The sequence below is a fragment of the Gekko japonicus genome, unplaced genomic scaffold (assembly GCF_001447785.1).
Source record: "Gekko japonicus isolate JY-2015 unplaced genomic scaffold, Gekko_japonicus_V1.1 scaffold1470, whole genome shotgun sequence".
Lineage (NCBI taxonomy): Eukaryota > Metazoa > Chordata > Lepidosauria > Squamata > Gekkonidae > Gekko > Gekko japonicus.
Window position 1 is genome coordinate 136,203 of NW_015177058.1, and position 18,017 is coordinate 154,219.

Here is an 18,017-nt window from a genome sequence, read left to right on the forward strand (position 1 = left end):
AGCAGGAATCCCCAACTTTTCTCACCCTGTGGACTCCTTTTGGAATTCTGATACAGGGTAGTGCAGGGGTGTCGAACTCATTTGTTTATAAGGGCCGGATCTGACATAAATGAGACCTTGTTGGGCCAGGTCATGCGTGTTATAAGATGTAATGCCAGGTGGCGAAGATATAAACTTTATAAAGGACACAAACACAAAGGGGTTTTTTTTAAGTTAAAATAAAAACATGCTTAAAACATCAGCACTCTTGCAATATTTTGTTTATTTAACAGTGTCTGCTAACTGACACCTCTTGCTCTGAATTATTGCATCAAAATGTCTGTGCTGCTGCAATCTTGAGTATGCAGTTCAGGTGTGTGTAAGCTGCAAACCTATGATGACGCAGCAGCAGCAGGACTGGGAGAAGAAGCAGACGACAGCCAGTTTCACTGCAGGCTTGATAGGAGCCCGCTGAGGGCCTGATCCGGCCCCCGGGACACATGCTTGGCACCCCTGGGGTAGTGGGTACAATCACAAAATGGCTGCCAAGGGTGGTGGAGCTATATACATACAGGAAGCTCAAATGCAGGGGAGAAAAGGGATAATTAAAAATATATATAATGGGGGAAAAGAATGAGAGAGAACAAAACCAACACTGTTGTGGCAGCAGTCACCAAAACATTATTCTAATCTGTATAGTCAATCAGGTCTTCAGTGGCCAATCAGAAGCTCTGCTGGGCAAGAGCCCCACCCACTTTCTAAAAATGCTTGGCGGGCACCAGGAAAAGTATTGGTGGGATCCGCACGGGGACCCTTGCATGACAGCAATGCTTGAGAGAATGGAACATGATTTGCACTCCTTTTCAGGCCCTCTATTTCTGACTGGTCAAAAAGGGTCACGAAACAATCGAAATTTCGTTCCTTCCAGAAAAGGGAGATCACCCCAAAGGTCCCCATGACAGCTTTGGCGTTTCTGAGGCCATCTCCGAATTCTTGACGGGAAAGGCGCTTGGAAGAGGCTGCGACCTGCTTCCTCCACTGCCACCAAGCTCGGCCCCGCATCCCAAGGTGGTGGCAAGCCCTCTGCCAGACTGTGGATTTCAGTGTGCGCCCAGCCATGCTGACCTTAGATCACCTTACCTTCCAACAGTTACCCCCAAAATAAAGCTCCAAGATAAAGGAAAAGAGCCACTACCCAATAAAAATTTCTTACAGACCCCTAAATACATGAACACAAGCCTTATACTGAATCAGACCTTAGTCCATCAAAATTAGTATTGTCTACTCAGACTGGCAGCAGCGCTCCAGGATCTCAGGCAGAGGTCCTTTGCATCACCTACTGCCTGGTCCTTTTTTAACTGGAGAGGCCGGGGATTGAACCTGGGACCTTCTGCGTGCCAAGCAGAGGCCCTTCCACTGTGCCAGCTCTCAGGGACAGAGCTATCTGTGACTAGCACGGACCCCCCCCCCCCCCCGGGCGCAAACCCTTTGGGACACACCACCCAAGCAAGAGTTTCCAATTTACAGTTATCCTCTCCCTCTTGCTTATTCTCTCTCAACACCAGCACACACACTCCACCCTCTCTGCTGTTTTTATAAGCTTTGATGGGAACACCATTTACAGATTATTGGAGAAAAATATATCAAAGTCTACAAATGGCTTCTTGCCTTGTAAACACACAGATTTCCCCCCCCGAACACACAGATTTTCCAGGGAAGATCCGGGGAAAAAATGGGGGGGGGGGGGGAGAGGCAGGCAGCAGGTTGTTTAAAACACCAGAAAAGGAAGAAAAGGCAATTGCCTCCAGGGATGCCTTGCTAAGGACCAGGGGTGCTGGGAGACGGTCCCTCCTGAGCTCTTCCAAGCCAGGTGCAGTTCTGAGTCATGCCTTTGGACCTTGTGTGTACAAGCATGAGAAGTCAACCTTCTCTTTTACCTGAGGGACCGCCTTTCCCCATTTGTTCCCCAGAGAGCACTACGATCTGGGGCACAACAGCATCTAATATTCCGGGCCCCAAGAACGCGAGGTTCGCCGTTACCAGGGCTAGGGCTTTTTCAGTGGCGGCTCCTTACTGGTGGAATGAGCTCCCGGAGGAGATCAGGGCCCTGCGGGACCTTTCAAAGTTCTGCAGGGCCTGCAAGACGGAGCTCTTCCGCCAGGCTTTCAAATAGGAGCCGCCGCCACCGTTACCACCAACGAGCCCACTACCGACAGCGCCATTCAACATCTGGCCCATAGGACTGGCCTGAAGATCAAAAGATGACCAGAATGAAAACGCACACCATCCACTTTAATATCATTTAATACTGCGAGCATTTTAATGCTTATTGTTGATATATAAAGGAGCTGCGGTGGCTCAAGTGGTTAAGACGCTGAACTGCAGGCTGTGGAAGGTCGGTAGTTCAGCGGTTTGAGACCCGAGTCTGCCGCATGATGGAGTGAGCTCCCGTCTCTAGTTCCAGCTCTTGCCAACCTAGCAGTTCGAAAGAAAGAAATTGCAAGTAGATAAATAGGTACCACTTCGATGGGAAGGTAACAGCGTTCCGTGCGCCTTGGTGTTTAGTCATGCCGGCCACATGACCATGGAAACTTCTTCGGACAGCGCTGGCTCTTCGGCTTTGAAACGGAGATGAGCACCGCAACCCTAGTGTCGGACTCGACTGGCTTTCGAGCAAGGGAACCTTTACTTTACTTATATTTATACCCCGCCTACCTTGTAAACAGGCTCTGGGCGGCTTACATAGGACGGCAAAATATGCTGATTTCACATAAAACCATAAAACACTAAAATAGCATAAGACATACTTAATGTATCAACAATAAACATTAAAATGCTTGCATTATTAAATGATACTAAAGTGGATGGCGTGCGTTTTCATTCAATATAAGTATAAATAAATAAATAAAATAAATGATGTGTGCATGTGTAAGAACAGTGTAAGAAAACACCAGGGGCTGTACTGGTGGGAGCAACTACCCCCCCCTCTCTGGGGCACCTGCTCAGTCTTCCCATTATATTAATCACACGTAGTAGGGTTCCCACTCCCTAAGTGGTAGGAAAATGGTGCCCCCTCCTGTAAACCAAGCAGACAAAGTGATGCCCCTGAAGATTTTGGGGTCTACTCGGGTCACATCCCCAGGAACTGGCCAAAGGGTCCCCTTGTCTCGTTGCTGGACCCTCACCAATGCCTAGGCCGGCTTGCCTTCCCAGAAAGAGGGCTGGTGTCTTACGCAGCAGCGGGTCTGCCACTCTGGCCTCCCTCTGTCCGGGTGAAGATGGGGGAGGGGGTTTAGAGATGGGAGAGGAGGGGAGGGGGTTAACTTTATCAGAACCCGAGAGCCGCGAAGCCGTGAAAGAAAAAATTAGCCTAACGATGTTTCATTTACAGCGAGAGAAACGATTTGTTAGCCGGCGATTGTTTCTGAATATTATCAGAGCCTTTTTAATTGTGCTGGAACTGAAATTAGTAGAATTAGAATAAATTGCCTTCCCTTCTCCGGCAGGCTCTTTATTCACGCTCATTGTTGTCTGCTTTGTATAGATTATGGGGTCTTTGTTCTCCCAGCGTAAATATACATGCCTGGAGTCAGAGAGAGTGGCTGAGGTCTGGAGAGAAGCGCAGCATGTGCCCCCCCCCTCCTCCCACCCCAGTCTCATTTTTGCCTTTTCAGGGCAAAGGAGGGCAAGCGTACCACATGATGCAGAGCTTGCCCCTTTTAAAGATGGGAGCTACAAGCCTGGTATTTTTTGGGAGGGTGGTGTCTCTATATTCACTGTATCGAGAGCTGGGCCGTGTGTATTCTTTATTCACTGTGAAAAGCATTTGGTGTTCCCATCTGGCGCATGGGACAACATTCAACACCCTGAAGAACTCAGCTGTCATTTTTGTTTGTTTAAAAAGCACCAAGGTTCTAGCCCATATGACGGAGCCGACAAAATCCACATGACATGAGAAATTGCTTGGTGAAATTCTGGAAACTAGAGGTGGGGAGCAAGATTTCCAGAGGGTGGGCACAAATAATACCACGCATTCCTGTAAAGACAAACAGGTGACTCTTCTGAATACGATAAGAAAAAGAAGAAGAAGAAAAGATTGGATTTATACCCTGTCCTTCACTCGGAGTCTCAGAGCGGCTGACAAGCTCCTTTCCCTTCCCGTCCCCACAACAGACACCCTGTGAGCAGTGTTTCCTCTAAGCTGAGTTACTGTGAGCTAGCTCACAGTTTTTAAGCCTCCGGCTCACCCATTTTTGTCTTCGCTCAGGAAGGAGGGCTCCAGAGCAAACCAATTTAGGCAGTAGCCAAATCGCTCGCTCACAACTTTCATGCCAGTAGCCCACAAAGTAGAATTTTTGCTCACAGGACTCCACAGCTTAGAGGGAGAATTGCCTGTGAGGTAGGCGGGACTGAGAGAGCTCTTTCCAGAACGGTCCTTGAGAGAACAGCTCTGACAGAGCTATGGCTTGCCCAAGGTCATCCAGCCGCTGCAAGTGGAGGAGTGGGGACTCAAACCCAGTTCTCCCAGATTAGAGACAACTCAACACCCCCTTTCTGTCTCTGACTGGCTGGCAGGGCCAGTTCCAGGTTTTGAGGGAACGCGGGCAGAGAGTTTACAGGACACCCTCCCCTCTTTTACCCACCACCAGGCCCCACAAATGCCCTCCTGCCCTTCCCTCCAGCTGGTCTGCCTCCCACCTGCCCCTCTCTGCTTATGGGCTTTCTCACTGCCCATGCTCACCACTGCCTGCAGCCCTTCCCCAGGGTGGCTGGAAGCATGGCAGAGCGCTAGCAAATAAGTGAGTCAACAGAAGGGGTCCTGGCAAAGCCCCAGGCCCGGGTAGCTGCCCCAATTCCGGGTTTACCGGCATGTGCCCTGCTGGCAGGTACCCACAAGCTCAGATTCTAAATCTAGAGCCATCACTGTGAGCGATCCTCAACACTGCGAAGCAGGAAGGCTCCGGTCCCGCTTCTAGGAGCACCGTGGTTCGAGGCCTGAGCCACGGGTGTGTGTGTGTGTGTCACAACACTGCCCAGAATTGCCCCCCACAGTCCCAGCATACGTAGGGGAGGACATAATGTCCCACTAGTGAATCACAGGCATGCACCCAAACAAGTGTTCCTAACGGCTAGCCAATCTGCTCTTTCGGAGAGACTCGTTTGGGGCTGGACTGCATGGGTCTGGCTGCCCAGATCCATACTCATCTCCCCCCACCCCTAAAAACGCTATTGTCTCAAAAGCATCCCATCGCGTGCAGGAACGCCGGCCGCGACGACCGGGCCCGCCGGCTGCCAGCTTCTCTGCGCCAAGCTGAGTGGGTTAAAACTGGGCCATTGGGTTCTTTAAAAGGCAGGAGGGAGAGGAGGGGGGCGGGCGGGAGAGCCGGGGAGTGAGCCGCCAAGGCTGCGAGTGGAGCGTCATTTCTGTGGGATTGCTGGAAGCCTTGAGGAGTTATCGCCTCCCGCAGGCTCCCTCACTCAGCCTGATCTGTCTATTCTTCATTAAGCAAATACGCCGAAATGGAAATGAAAACATAATAGCTATTTGATTTTCGGCGAGATATTTTGCATATTGGTTCAGTGCTGATAGGGGAATTTCATCAACTCCCTTTTTTCATGCTTTAAAAACTGAATTACTGAAGGCTGGCTTTACAGAGAGGGGATGAGCCAAGAACACGTCCCCCCTTCCAAGATACTCTGCTTAGACGATTAACTGGACTCCTTCTCTCCCCCCCCCCAACCGTCCCGCTCTCCCCCCTCCTTTGATAACAAGGAAGGATTTCTTTTTTAAATTACAGTGATTGTAAAGAAGAACTTGCATTAATCTGAGATGATGCGACAAAGTTCACTGTGCAGATGCTAACTGGCTTTTCGCGTGCCCCCCCTCCCAAGCCCCTTCCCATTAACCCACAGGGGAAGGAAAAAAGATTGGGTGGGGTACAGATCGGGGAGGGGGTTCAGCTCGTTTGTGGAAGCCACAGGCGTGCAAGGAGCTTGGATCCTTCCCTGCAAAAGCCTCAATGCATGCGCTCTTGCGCAACAATCTTGTGACGTCCCCCCCCCCCATGGGCTTTGCAGGATAATTTGGGGTTGGGGAAGAAAGCACCGGCACAAGGAATTTTCCTTCAGAGTGGCCATGCTGGGACAGAGCAATGAGCCACCAGGTGCGGCAGCCCTGCGTAGGAAAGCTGGTCAAAACACCGACCTCCCTCACGGGAGCCGTGTGACCTGCTACTCAAAATGGAGCCTTGCCACTCTGGTGGTCGAGACCAGCTGCCACCTGTAGACCTGCACTGGCGGGGTCCTCAACCCGATTCTTTCTAAAGCCATGCCGAGTCAAACCTCCAGGATCCCTGGCCAAACTGGCCTGCAGAAAAACCGCTTCCCGATTGCAAAGTGGCGATCAGCATTTCCCTGGACATGTAAGAAATGAGAACAGTCCTGCTTCACTGCCTGGCTCTCCTTTTGTGGTCTTGCTCTCTACGCATGCAACCTAGGCAGAAGGTCCTTCCCAAAGGCAGCAAAAATCCAGCAGTTGGGGCTCCTGACCTATGCTCCCTCTAAACTGTGGAGTCCTGTGAGCAAAGGTTCTGCTTTGTGAGCTATTGGCATTAAAGTGGCGAGCGAGCAGTTTGGCTACTGCATACATCAGTTTGCTCTGGAGCCCCATCCTGCCTGAGCTAAGATAAAAATCTGCGAGCTGGAGGCTAAAAAACTGTGAGCTGGCTCACCCTTACTCAGCTTAGAGGGAACACTGCTCCTGACCCAACCCTTAGTCTGACACCACTGCCGTGAAGACAGTGTGTGTAATGGTTACAGTGCTGGCCTAGGATTTGGGAGACCCAGGTGTGAATCTTCCCACTCAGCCATGGAAGCTTGCTGGTTGCCCTCGGGCCAATCACACACTCCGGACCTAACGTACCTCACAGGACTGTTGCAAGGATAAAAATGGGGGAAAGGAGAACGGGGTCAGCCATGAGGGGGAAAGGAGGCATATAAAATGAACGAAGTAAATAAATAAAATGGGGCTGGGAGAACCAGGTAAGGTATCGTGAGCTCCTTGGAGGAAGAATAAACATGTGGATAAACAATTCCGCAGGGCCTGCAAGACGGAGCTCTTCCATCGGGCTTTCGGTTGATGCAGCAGGCGGCCCCCTTCTTGTGTTGGCCCCCACTTATAGCCTGGGTCGGCCCCCCACTTATAGCTTGGGTTGCCCCCTGTTCACAGCTGGGTCAGCCTCCCATTTACAGCCTGGGTTGGGGACCCTAAATTTAACAGACCTCTGGGAAATTATTCCCAGGATAGCTGGTTTGTATTAGAGTTGTATGTTTTATATGTTTTAATGCGGTTTTAATGGTATTGAGTTGTATATTGCTGGACTGTATTTATATTGTTGGAACCCGCCCAGAGCCCGTCAAGGGGAGGGCGGGATATAAATCCAAACAAACATAAACATATGGAGCAGTGGTCCATTAGCGGATATTAGCCAGTTCGGTGTAGTGGTTAAATGCACGGACTCTAATCTGGGAGAACCGGGTTTGATTCCCTACTCCTCCACTTGCACCTGGCTGGATGACCTTGGGCAAGCCTAGCTCTGAAAAGAGGTGTTTTCTCAAGGGCAGTTCTCAAGAGAGCTCTCTCAGCCCCACCCACCTCACAGGGTGTCTGTTGTGGGGAGGGGAAGGGAAAGGAGTCTGTAAGCCGCTCTGAGACACCTTTGGGTAGTGAAGGGTGGGGTATAAATCCAACCTCTTCCTCTTCTTCTTCTAGGTGGGACACTGTGTCTGGGGCAGGTTCAGGCAGGTAGCCATGTTGGTCTGAAGACGCAGAGCAAAGTTTGAGTCCAGTGGCACCTTTACGACCAACAAAGTTTTATTCAAGGTACAAGCATTCGTGTGCAAGCTTATACCTCGAATAAAACTTTGTTGGTCTTAAAGGTGCCAACGGACTCAGACTTTGTTCTGTGTCTGGGGCAAGGGATGCTCTGTCTTCTTGGTGGTTGGGGGGCAACAGTGGGAGGGCTTCTAGTGTCCTGGCCCCACTGCTGGACCTCCTGATGGCACCCGAGTTTTGGCCACTGAGTGTTGGACTGGATGGGCCACTGGCCTGACCCAACATGGCTTCCCTGATGTTCTTAAGCACAGGATAGAAATGTATTTGGTGGTGGGAATAACATTGTTGTGGGAATAACATTAACTCGCCAGGGCTTCTATAAGGACATAAAGATGAACACAGAAGCTGCCTTATATGAAGTGCAGCTACTGGTCCATCTGGCTCAGTATTGTCTTCTCTGATTGGCCGGGGCTGTCAAGCATCTTGGGCAGACGACAGTCTTCCTCAGCTTTTGCTAGCCAAAATCCTACGAAGCGGAGATGCTACGGCCTGCAGACTGTCCATCATTCAGCCCCATCACAAGCTTCTAGGGTTGTGTCAAGGGGGGGAAACATATAAATTAAAGGTTTATTGCAAACAGACAAAAAACAGGCCAGTGTTAGGCCCCAGATGTCCAGTCAGCTTATCGCCAGGCCCAAAGCGCTGGCCCAAAAAATCCAGGCAAGGAAATGCCATAACCTCGTAGCATCCAGAGAGCAGCTCAGGATGCAGACTGACAATCTGGACCAGGCACCCTAAGTGGAAGCCTGCAGAACCTCTGAAATTCAATTAACCCAGGAAGCAGCTTCCTTCCCCCCCTTTAGATATAGGGCACGGGAACTGCAAGACCGGAAGGGCGGGGCAGGTGGGAAGGATGACAGAAGAAGAGTGATTAACACTTGGAATTCACTGCCACAGGAAGTGGTGGCGGCTACAAGCATGGACGGCTTCAAAAGGGAATTAGATAAGCATATGGCGCAGAGGTCCATCAGTGGCTATTAGCCACAAGGTATAGATAGGGACTCTGGGGCAAGTGATGCTCTGTAATCTTGGTGCTTGGGGTGGGGGCCAACAGTGGGAGGGCTTCTAATGTCCTGGCCCCACTGGTGGACCTCCTGATGGCACTGGTATTTCTGGCCACTGTGTGACAGAGTGTTGGACTGGATGGGCCTTTGGCCTGATCCAACATTGGCATCTCTTATGTTCTTATGGTCTTAAGAAGAAATAGCAGAGGAGGGGGAGAGCTGCCTTTATCTTCCGCTCCGACACGTCCCCTCCTCCCAAAGCGATTCAATAGAAAATACCAAAAGAAAAATGCTCCGTGATAAATGTGGCTTAGCCGGGTGGACTGCGGCACTGTAAAGTCCACACCATGGGAGTAGAAAGTATCCTCACAAAGCCGACGTTCACCGCCTGGTGAAACCAAGCCCTGTGAAGTCTGATCTCCAGGAAGTGGCTGGGTGACCCACAGGTACTATCCTGGCTTGCAGGGCAGTCCTACAGAAAGAAACATGCAAACGCTAGCACATCCGGAAGAGGATGGCCTTTGTCTATGGCAGTTCCTGTTATTCTCAGCTCAAGAGTAACCTTGCTTAAAACTGCTGTACAACCCCCCCACCCCCATGTCTGAGAAAAAGAGAGAGGTATAAAAATTCTAATTCTGAAATGCATAATGCAAATCATTCAAAATTACTTATGCTCACTTCATTTGCATATGTTGCTTTTTTTTTTTTTGGCCAAAATAATCTAAGACACCATACACAAACATTTCCTGTCAAGAAAAGAAAAAAAGGAGAATTTGGGAGCAGGCCGGGAGAGCAACAGCTGGAGAACTCCGGCAGAACAGAATCGAAAGGACAAAACACAGAGCCATCCTGGAAGGACAATGACAACCCAACCCTAAACGCATTCTCCCTTCTCGGGCAAGAAGAAACAGTCCAACTGCTTTCGTGGTCTTTACAGAAGAGCCAGTGTTCCCTCCAGGGCTCTTTTTGTAGAAAAAGCCCAGCAGGAACTCATTAGCATAATAGGCCACACCCAACAGGGAAAACTCATTAGCATATTAGGCCACACCCATGACAGCACAGCTCATTGGCATATTAGGCTACACCCCCATGTTACCAGAAGTGTGCTCATCCAGCCACACCCACCTTTTACTTCTTATTCTGTTTACCTTGTTTGTTGTCCAAACCCAGGGCTTTTTTGTAGCAGGAACTCCTTTGCATGTTAGGCCACACATCCCTAATGTAGCCAGTCCTAATGAGTTTCTGCTGTTTGGTGTGCCCTATTATGCTAATGCGTTCCTGCTGGGCGTGGCCAACTTGGAAGTCAGCCGGAACTCCGTTCCTGTGCGTTCCTGCCCAAAAATAGCCCTGGTTCCCTCTAAGCTGAGCTGGTGTGAGCTAGAGCACAGTTTTTTAGCCTCCGGCTCACACATTTTTGTCCTCGCTCAGGAAGGATGGCTCCAAAGCAAACTAATATATGCAGTAGCCAAATCACTTGCTCACAACTTTAATGCCAGGAGCTCACAAAGTAGAATTTTTGCTCACAAGACCCCACAGCTTAGAGGGAGCATTGCGAGAAGCCTACATCCCTCCCCCCCACCCCATGATGTCTAGAAATATGTTCTCTTTTTAAGAAACTGAAACTTTGATTTTTATTTTCGCACAAGTGGCCATATTGTGCAGCCTGTAGATATGTATTCCCCCAACACAGGAAAAGAATGCTTCTACATTTGCAAATGCTGCTACACTAATCCATCTTTGGATTTCGCCATAATCACTTTTTAGACTCTTAAAGGTCGTTTGGAGCATCAACCCCAGGCAGGGTGTGTTTTTGGACAAAAGAGAGAGAGACAGGGAGAGTGTGACATCGTTTAAATTGTAGGCTGACAGTCAATTTGTTCAAGCTGCCGAGGACAGTGGAGAGGAATCCTTGAAAATAACCACTCTGAACTGAATGGTGGGATTCCTGCCTGCTCCCCAGTTACCCTGTGCACCTAATTAGCACCTTGAAAAGCCTTGGGCGCCACACCAGGTGCTCTACTGGAGGGGACATGGCAGGCAGGTGGGATACCTGTTCCCTTAACAAAGACCTTGCTGCTCTTGTGTAGAGATGCTTACCTAAGTCCTCCCTGTGCCGTACTGGAGACAGGAATGTGTCAGCACTTGGAAAAGCATCTTCAGGTTCATTAACATGGATTAGTTGCCCCTTAAGGTTCTTCTGTGACCTTGCTGTACTTCCAACCAGGTGGGCATCCCCCACCTTTTAAAGCATGCTGATAGGTAAAGTGAGGATTCCCCTGCAATAAGGAGGTCTATGGGGTGGCTGCACTAGAATAATTCATCTCCCAAATGAAAGACCATGATTTTACATCTGTAAGGGCCGTTCCGCATTCGGCACATCCAATGAGATGACTTGGTGCGGGCTGGCTGCTTCCGTGGAGTTCAAGTTTTTACTTTTTATACTTTTTTGCCTTGCCTATCCTTGAAGCACTTAAGGCCAGTCCTAACAGAAAAATCAATAATCGGATAAAACTCGCCCAAACAAAGACCGCTCAGATGTTGTTGTTTTTTAAAAAAACAACCAATCCACCAAAAACTAAATAGCCACAAAACATTTCCTTTCCCCAAAGGAAGTATCACAGAACAGCAGCTTCCCCAAAAAACCCAAGTAAGGCCCCGGTCACACGACAAGAAAGGCACGAATGCTGGGCGGATTTTCGGGGCGCAATCACACCGCAACATCTGGCAAGCGTAGCGTGCCGCCAAAGATGCGCAGTTAAAAAGTACCTGCAAAGATCTACTAGCAAATGGTTTGCCACGGGCTGCAGACAGACTTGTTTGGTGTGATCGCGCCAGCGCGCGCCTGCTCCCTCGGGCCGTCCTCTTTGCAGCCCGTGTCAAAGGACGAAACCCCGGTGCGCCGCCATTGCATCTGATCACATAATGGCAGATAGTCACGCCCCCCCCCCCCCCCCCTTCGCATTTCCCGGCACATGTGGCTGGGGCCTAATTATCCATCTGGTACTTTATTCTGGTTTTATTCTTATTAACTATATTGGATTTTAAAATTTGCATTCTGTTTTATGGCATTATGCCTCTCTTGTACATCGCCCAGAGTCCGGCATAAACTGGGATAGGGCAATTAATAAATCAATAATAATGATGATGATAATTTAAAAAAATCAATATTCCTATATTCCTGTAAGGCCGAATATTTCCACTGTAGACATCCACCTTACACCACCTGCCAGAAGCCACCTGAAAGCTCATTTTTCAAGGCCAAAGTAACACAACTTTCGGTCATGCAAGGAAAAAGTCATTGCTGAACACGTCTCCCACTGTGAAGACAGACCACAAATTAGCAGTCTTGGGTGGGTGAACCTCCTTCCAAATCAAAGGCCAGCATGGTGTGGAGATTAAAGGTGCTGAAGTAGGGGTCCCAAAGAGCTTAGAACAGTGGTGGCGAACCTACGGCACGGGTGCCAGAGGTGGCACTCAGAGCCCTCTGTGTGGGCACGCGTGCCATCGCCCCAGCCAGGCCCAGACCATCATTAAAGTGACAAATTCTCTGCCAAATAATGTTAAGTAAGTGAAAGCATTTGGGATTGCTTTCCTTACTTTGTTTGGATCATCTTAAGTTAATGTATGAGTTGTGTTTTCTAAAGCAAAAGCTCAGTATTCAGGTTAAATTGCCGTGTGGGCACTTTGCGATAAATAAGTGGGTTTTGGGTCGCCGTTTGGGCACTCGGCCTCTAAAAGGTTCGCCATCACTGGCTTAGAACAACCTCTCAGCTGGGTTTCCCCACACAGTCATGCGGGAAGGCCAAAGCACAGTGCAAGCAAAGCACGCAGACAAACCAAGCCTTCTTGTTGTGCCTCTCTCAACTCCTCTGCTTCTGGCTGGGCTACGCCCTGTCTCTGCCGGTTTATCCCAACCCTCAGTCCAGTGCACTTCCCTAACCCACTGTGACAGTCCTAGTGTTGCAGCAAAGGGCGTGAACCAGGAAGCGCCCACGTTCAAGTCCTGTCTGTGCCCCAAGTGCCTTCGGCAAGTCATTCTCTCCCTCAACCTCAATCTCCACCTGCAGTATGGGGATAACATGGCTCACGTACCTGAGATGGGATACAGAGATGGAACATCTGAAACTTCCCTGGGTTTATCAAGGTCAGCACTGTCTACTCTGATGGGCAGTGACTGCCCAGAGTCTTGGGAAGAGAAAAGCCTTGCTTAAGAATGCTGAGCACAACCGAGCCACAGGTGTGGCACGGACCTGCCTGGACGGAAACCAAAACCCAGACCACCAAGCCTGACTGAACAGATGGGAAGGGCTCCGTGTTCAAACCTGCACTGCCATCATAGTCCGGCAAGTTGAGATTCAAAGGCAACAGGGCAAAGGTCAGCCCAAAGGTCCTGGGCGGCAAGGGTGAGAAAACAGCCTTTCTAGGAATACGGCTGTAACATTGGCTGCTCCCTATTCCAAAAGCAAAAGGACGGGGCAGAGAGTTCAAAACACCAGTCCCCAGTGTGGTGCCCATGCAAACTACGGCGCCCGCCAACACCTTTCCTGGCGCCTGCCGAGTGCTCGTATAAAGTGGGAGGGCCTAGGTGAGGTTTCTGATTGGCTGTACAGATTAAACTGCGCTCCTGTCTGAAATGTTGAAGAGGTGCTATTAAGTTATATATATAGGTCCCTGCCACACGGCAGGAAAAACACCGGCCAAAGTGCGGCTAATTAGAGTCGCACCAAAATAGAGACGCCGCGGCGGGATCCCACGATCCCCTGAGCCGCGGCGCCGTTGCTTCCCAGCACGATCAGATGCCGGGGAGGAAGACGGTCGGGAGGGGGAGGCTGCCGAACTGCGCATGTCTGAGCATGCGCAGTTCGGCCAGGAGCCGGGGATGCGCCGGCGAAAGGACACGCCGGCGATCCCACGGCTGGCCTTGATGCGGTTCATTTTTGCTCCGTGTTTTGGGCAGAAGGGCCGGATCGGGGACGGGTGCGCAACGCTTCTCAGATGTTGCGGTGGGATCGCGCCCGTTTGCTCCGCCGCCGATCCGTCCCTCTCACGGGCCAAAACCGGTCACATGACCGGGGCCATATAACCTCACTCCCTGAGATTTTGCGGCTGGCTTTGCCTCCGGTGGCAGCCATTTTAAGATTGGCTCCACCTCCTGGCAGCCATTTTGTAATTGTGTCAGAACTCCAAAGGTGCCCACTGGCTTAGAAAGCTTCGAGACTCCCAGTCTACTAGGACAGGAGATGAAATAGACTAACCTAAAACTGAAGTAGGGATAGCCACCTTGTTAGTTTCATTTCCTCAGGAGCCCAGTTAAGTGCCCAAGTTTGAAGAGGTGGTACTAAGCAGCCCAGTGGCCTTCTCCACATTTGACCTTGACAGTAATATTTCTCAGTTCCAGCCAAAAGTTACCTCTTTGCTGTCTGGGCATTGAGTGACAATGTGGTGAAGGCATGTGAGAGGCAGTGCTGCCGCTTATCACTCAAGACATCACAGGTATTGTCCAATAGGTGCTCTCAAAAGATGCTCAACTACACTCCAAAAAACTTGATATGGCCCCGTTTTAAGAATGGGGAACGAATCACATTTCCCCAGGACCAGTGCACTAAGTACTAGAAAATGCAACCCCACTGAAATAGGAACACTTCCTCAAGAGGAGACATCTGGATCCAACGCAGCAGTAACTGCTACTACACATGGGCCATCCTTTGTCTTCACATTCTGAAAAGGTCCTTGAGAGCTTTTTGAAGTTCTGGGCAGACGAGACTCTGCCAAACCAGCTTGCCTCCTCTTTGCAGTTGTGCCTAGACATTGCTCTTCAGTAAGTCCCCAAGACTGTCCAGAAAATGCCCTCCTATGAACAATGCTAGCGCATGGATCACTTCGGACAGAGAGGCGCGTGAAACCCCGGCTTCAGGAAGTGCGGGGGTCAGCACAAGTCGCCATTAGACATGTCGTTATTTGATCATTTCACTCAAATTAAACTTCTTTCAGCATCTGAACAATAAACCTTTTCTTGATCTTTCTCGTTTGTCCAGTAAATTAAAAAGAATACGGGGTGTGTGTGTGTGTGTGTGTATATATATATATACCCCACCCCCCGCCTTGTGCTGCCAAGAGAGAGACCCTGGAAAATCCACAAGCAGGCATGTAGACAAGAGAGGAACGATAAGAAAAAGCGATAAGAGATAGAAAATAGCAACAGATTCAAACTTTCCCACCAGCCTGGAGACTAGGGGAGGCAGGGATTCAGCCAAGCAACTGACAGTTTCCCTCTACCCTCGCCCCCCTCCCACACTGTGCACCACCCTCTATGTACCTGTCAAGCCGATGAGTGAGGCAGAAAGGGGGTGGGGGGTGGGGAGAGGAGAGGAGAGGTTGCACGGCCTCAAACAAAAATCCACCTGGTTCTTTTGAACAGCTTGTATAGGAGAGCCACAGAGAGGAGGAGGAGGAGGAGGAGGGAAAAGTGTTTTTGAAGTTTCCCCTGAAGCTGCCTTTTGGGGCATGTTTCGACGCACCACCTGCCCACCCCCCCCCCCCCTTTGGAAGGAAGACTCTTCCTGCAAGAAAACCTGCAGCTCTCTGGCGAGGGGAACACGTCGAACATAAACACCGCTCTGCTGCGGAGCAGAGATAGCAGGATAGGATAGATACACCCACCCACGAGAGATAAAACAATGTCTCCAGGGAGAAGGCTCTGCTTCCCTGCGGTCCGCCGAGGTCATTCCCACCAGACAATAAAACCTTTTAAACAGACAAACGGCTTCGGCATACTTTTTCACTTCACACGCAGACCCAGGGAGGGCAAGACCCTTTCCAGCCCAGAAGGCGCAGGAGGCAGACAAAAGGGTCAGTATTGTAGTGAGTTAGACGGCTGATGTTGGAAAGGTCTGGATTCAAATCCTTGCTCAGTCATTGGCGGGTACCTTTGGGGGGCATTCCTCTCCATCTCACCCAGCAGATGGCATTGGAAAGGGGAAGCCAGGGTTCCAGTATCTGCTCAGACAGGAAGCTACCCGGGAGTGGCCCAGGGCAAATCCCAAATTCATGGCCTACTCCGTAGGGCTGTTGTGAGCAGCAGTGGTGGAAGCTACTCACATGCTCACCTGTGTGCCTAGGAAGGAGGACAGAAGTAAGAGAATACACACAAAGTCTAAAAACGTTGTGTTTTTTTTAAAAGAAATGGAAAAGAAAAGCAGAGCTGCTTAAATGACTTAGGTCAGGGTCTCCAGCCTTTTCAAGCCTGTTGGCGCCTTTGGAATTCTGACACAGGATGGCCACTGTAAGTGGTGGGGACCAAGGTTGCGTTCAGACTGGCAGTTTGGCATGATATGGTGCCAACTCTAACTGAACCGGTTTAAAGTGTTGCAGGGCATATCAGCCCCACAGCACACCCTGCTGCGGCTTACGCGCAGAGACATCCCGTGGTCAAGCATCCACATTACTGGAGCACCACAGGCACGAAGTGCACTGCAAAAAAGTTCAAAATTTACGTGCATGCATAAGTGTGCATGTGCCACATACGCGCATATGCACTTGTGCGCATGCATGCGCATACAGGCAATTTTAAAAAACACCTCCTTAGCAGCAGAACAGATCTGCAGGTTCAGACTCCCAAATCCGTTCTGCACATACTCCCCCATGTTCAGACATGCGGCCATGCGCAATGAATGTGCAGGGAAACAAAAACACCACTTTGGAGGTGGTGGCTTTTTAACCCGGCTCCAAGTCGTCCTCTTGTGGAGTGAGTACGCACAGGGAATGCCTGACAGATGTGGCTGTGTGACCGGGCCCCATTTAATCAGTTTGTGAAATGTGTCTATATTGGGCCAAACTGCCAGTCTGAACGCAGCCCTAGACTTCCCCCACTTGATATCAGACTAGGACTGGAGAGATATGGGTTCATCTTTCCAGTCTGCCATGAGTGACCTAGGGCCAATCTCCCTCTTGTAACCTAACCTATCTCACAGGATTGTTGTCAGGAAAAATACAGGAGGGCAAAATACCACTTGCAAGAAAGGTGGGATAAAAACGTGATTTTCTAAAAGCATTTGGTGGGTACCAGGAAAAGTGTTGGCAGGCACAAGGGCACCCACGTGCACCCACACTGGAGACCCTGCCTTAGGTTCCATGTAAACCTGGAGAGACGTTCGTCTAGTCACCATTTTTCATTTTCGGTTTTCCCCCTTATTTCCTTCTCCCCAGCAACTCAGTGCACCTTGAAAGCCTGTTTTGCAGACAGCATTTTCTGAACAAATCCAATTTGGCCTGCAGGCTCCCCCAAAATGGCCTGAAAAAACCCTTATTTTCTCTCCCGTTAAAAATATTAAATATCCATCCTGATAAAAGAGTCCTAGAGAACCGGAAAGCTCGTCCGCTGTTCTGTGATATTCTGGTTGTCCTCACAAAATATATGACACAGCTATATATGACACACACTTTTAAAAAATAGCTACATGCACACATACCTGCAAGCTAACTCAATAGTTTAGGCTGTGTGGGGAAAGACAGGCGGTTCTTAGTTTAAGAGGGTTTTCCCTCACGAGAAGCCAAAGCAAGGTAGGAGATCAGGGTAAGGTTAAATTGACCTGGATACGGTTGCGTCACAGGACAAGACGTGAAGGAGAAATTAATGTGGGAACAAGCACTGATGTTGAAAAGGGGGGGGGGAAATAGGCAATCGAACCTATTATGAACTAGAACAAAGTTTGAGCCCAGTGGCACCTTTAAGACCAACAAAGTTTAATTCTGGGCAGGGCTATTTGGGGGCAGGAACGCACAGGAACGGAGTTCCGGCTGGCTTCAGAGTTGGCCATGCCCACTACAGCCAAAACCTCTGCGTGCGTGGCTACGGAGGAAAGGCCTGGAGAGCGACACACACACCCCGCCGACTTCAAGGCAGCAGGCAAGGGTGGCCCCTGGAAGGATCGGGGAGGCATTTAAATGCCTCCCCGTGCCTTCCCCGGCAAGCCAAGGGCAAGCCAAGGGAAGGCAGTTTAAACTACCTTCCCGTAGCCGCGGAGCACCTCGGCAAGCCAAGGGAAGGCGTGAGGCGTGGCCTAATATGCTAATGAGCTGCACTGTCAGGGGTGTGGTCTAATATGCTAATGAGTTTGTGCTGTTGGGTGTGGCCTATTATG

At 50.1% G+C, this 18,017-nt stretch overlaps 1 protein-coding gene across 1 annotated transcript in view; it reads right to left on the reverse strand.

Annotated features, from left to right (window-relative positions):
- ZFPM1 (zinc finger protein, FOG family member 1) overlaps positions 1 to 18,017 on the reverse strand; it is a 108,692-nt gene that overhangs the window by 70,960 nt on the left and 19,715 nt on the right. Inside the window, exons 3-4 of the mRNA XM_015428161.1 lie at positions 13,200 to 13,267; positions 12,970 to 13,062 (exon numbers count right to left, since the gene is read on the reverse strand). Of these exons, the coding sequence (XP_015283647.1) occupies positions 12,970 to 13,062; positions 13,200 to 13,267 (161 nt within the window). The remainder of the gene's footprint in view (positions 1 to 12,969; positions 13,063 to 13,199; positions 13,268 to 18,017) is intronic.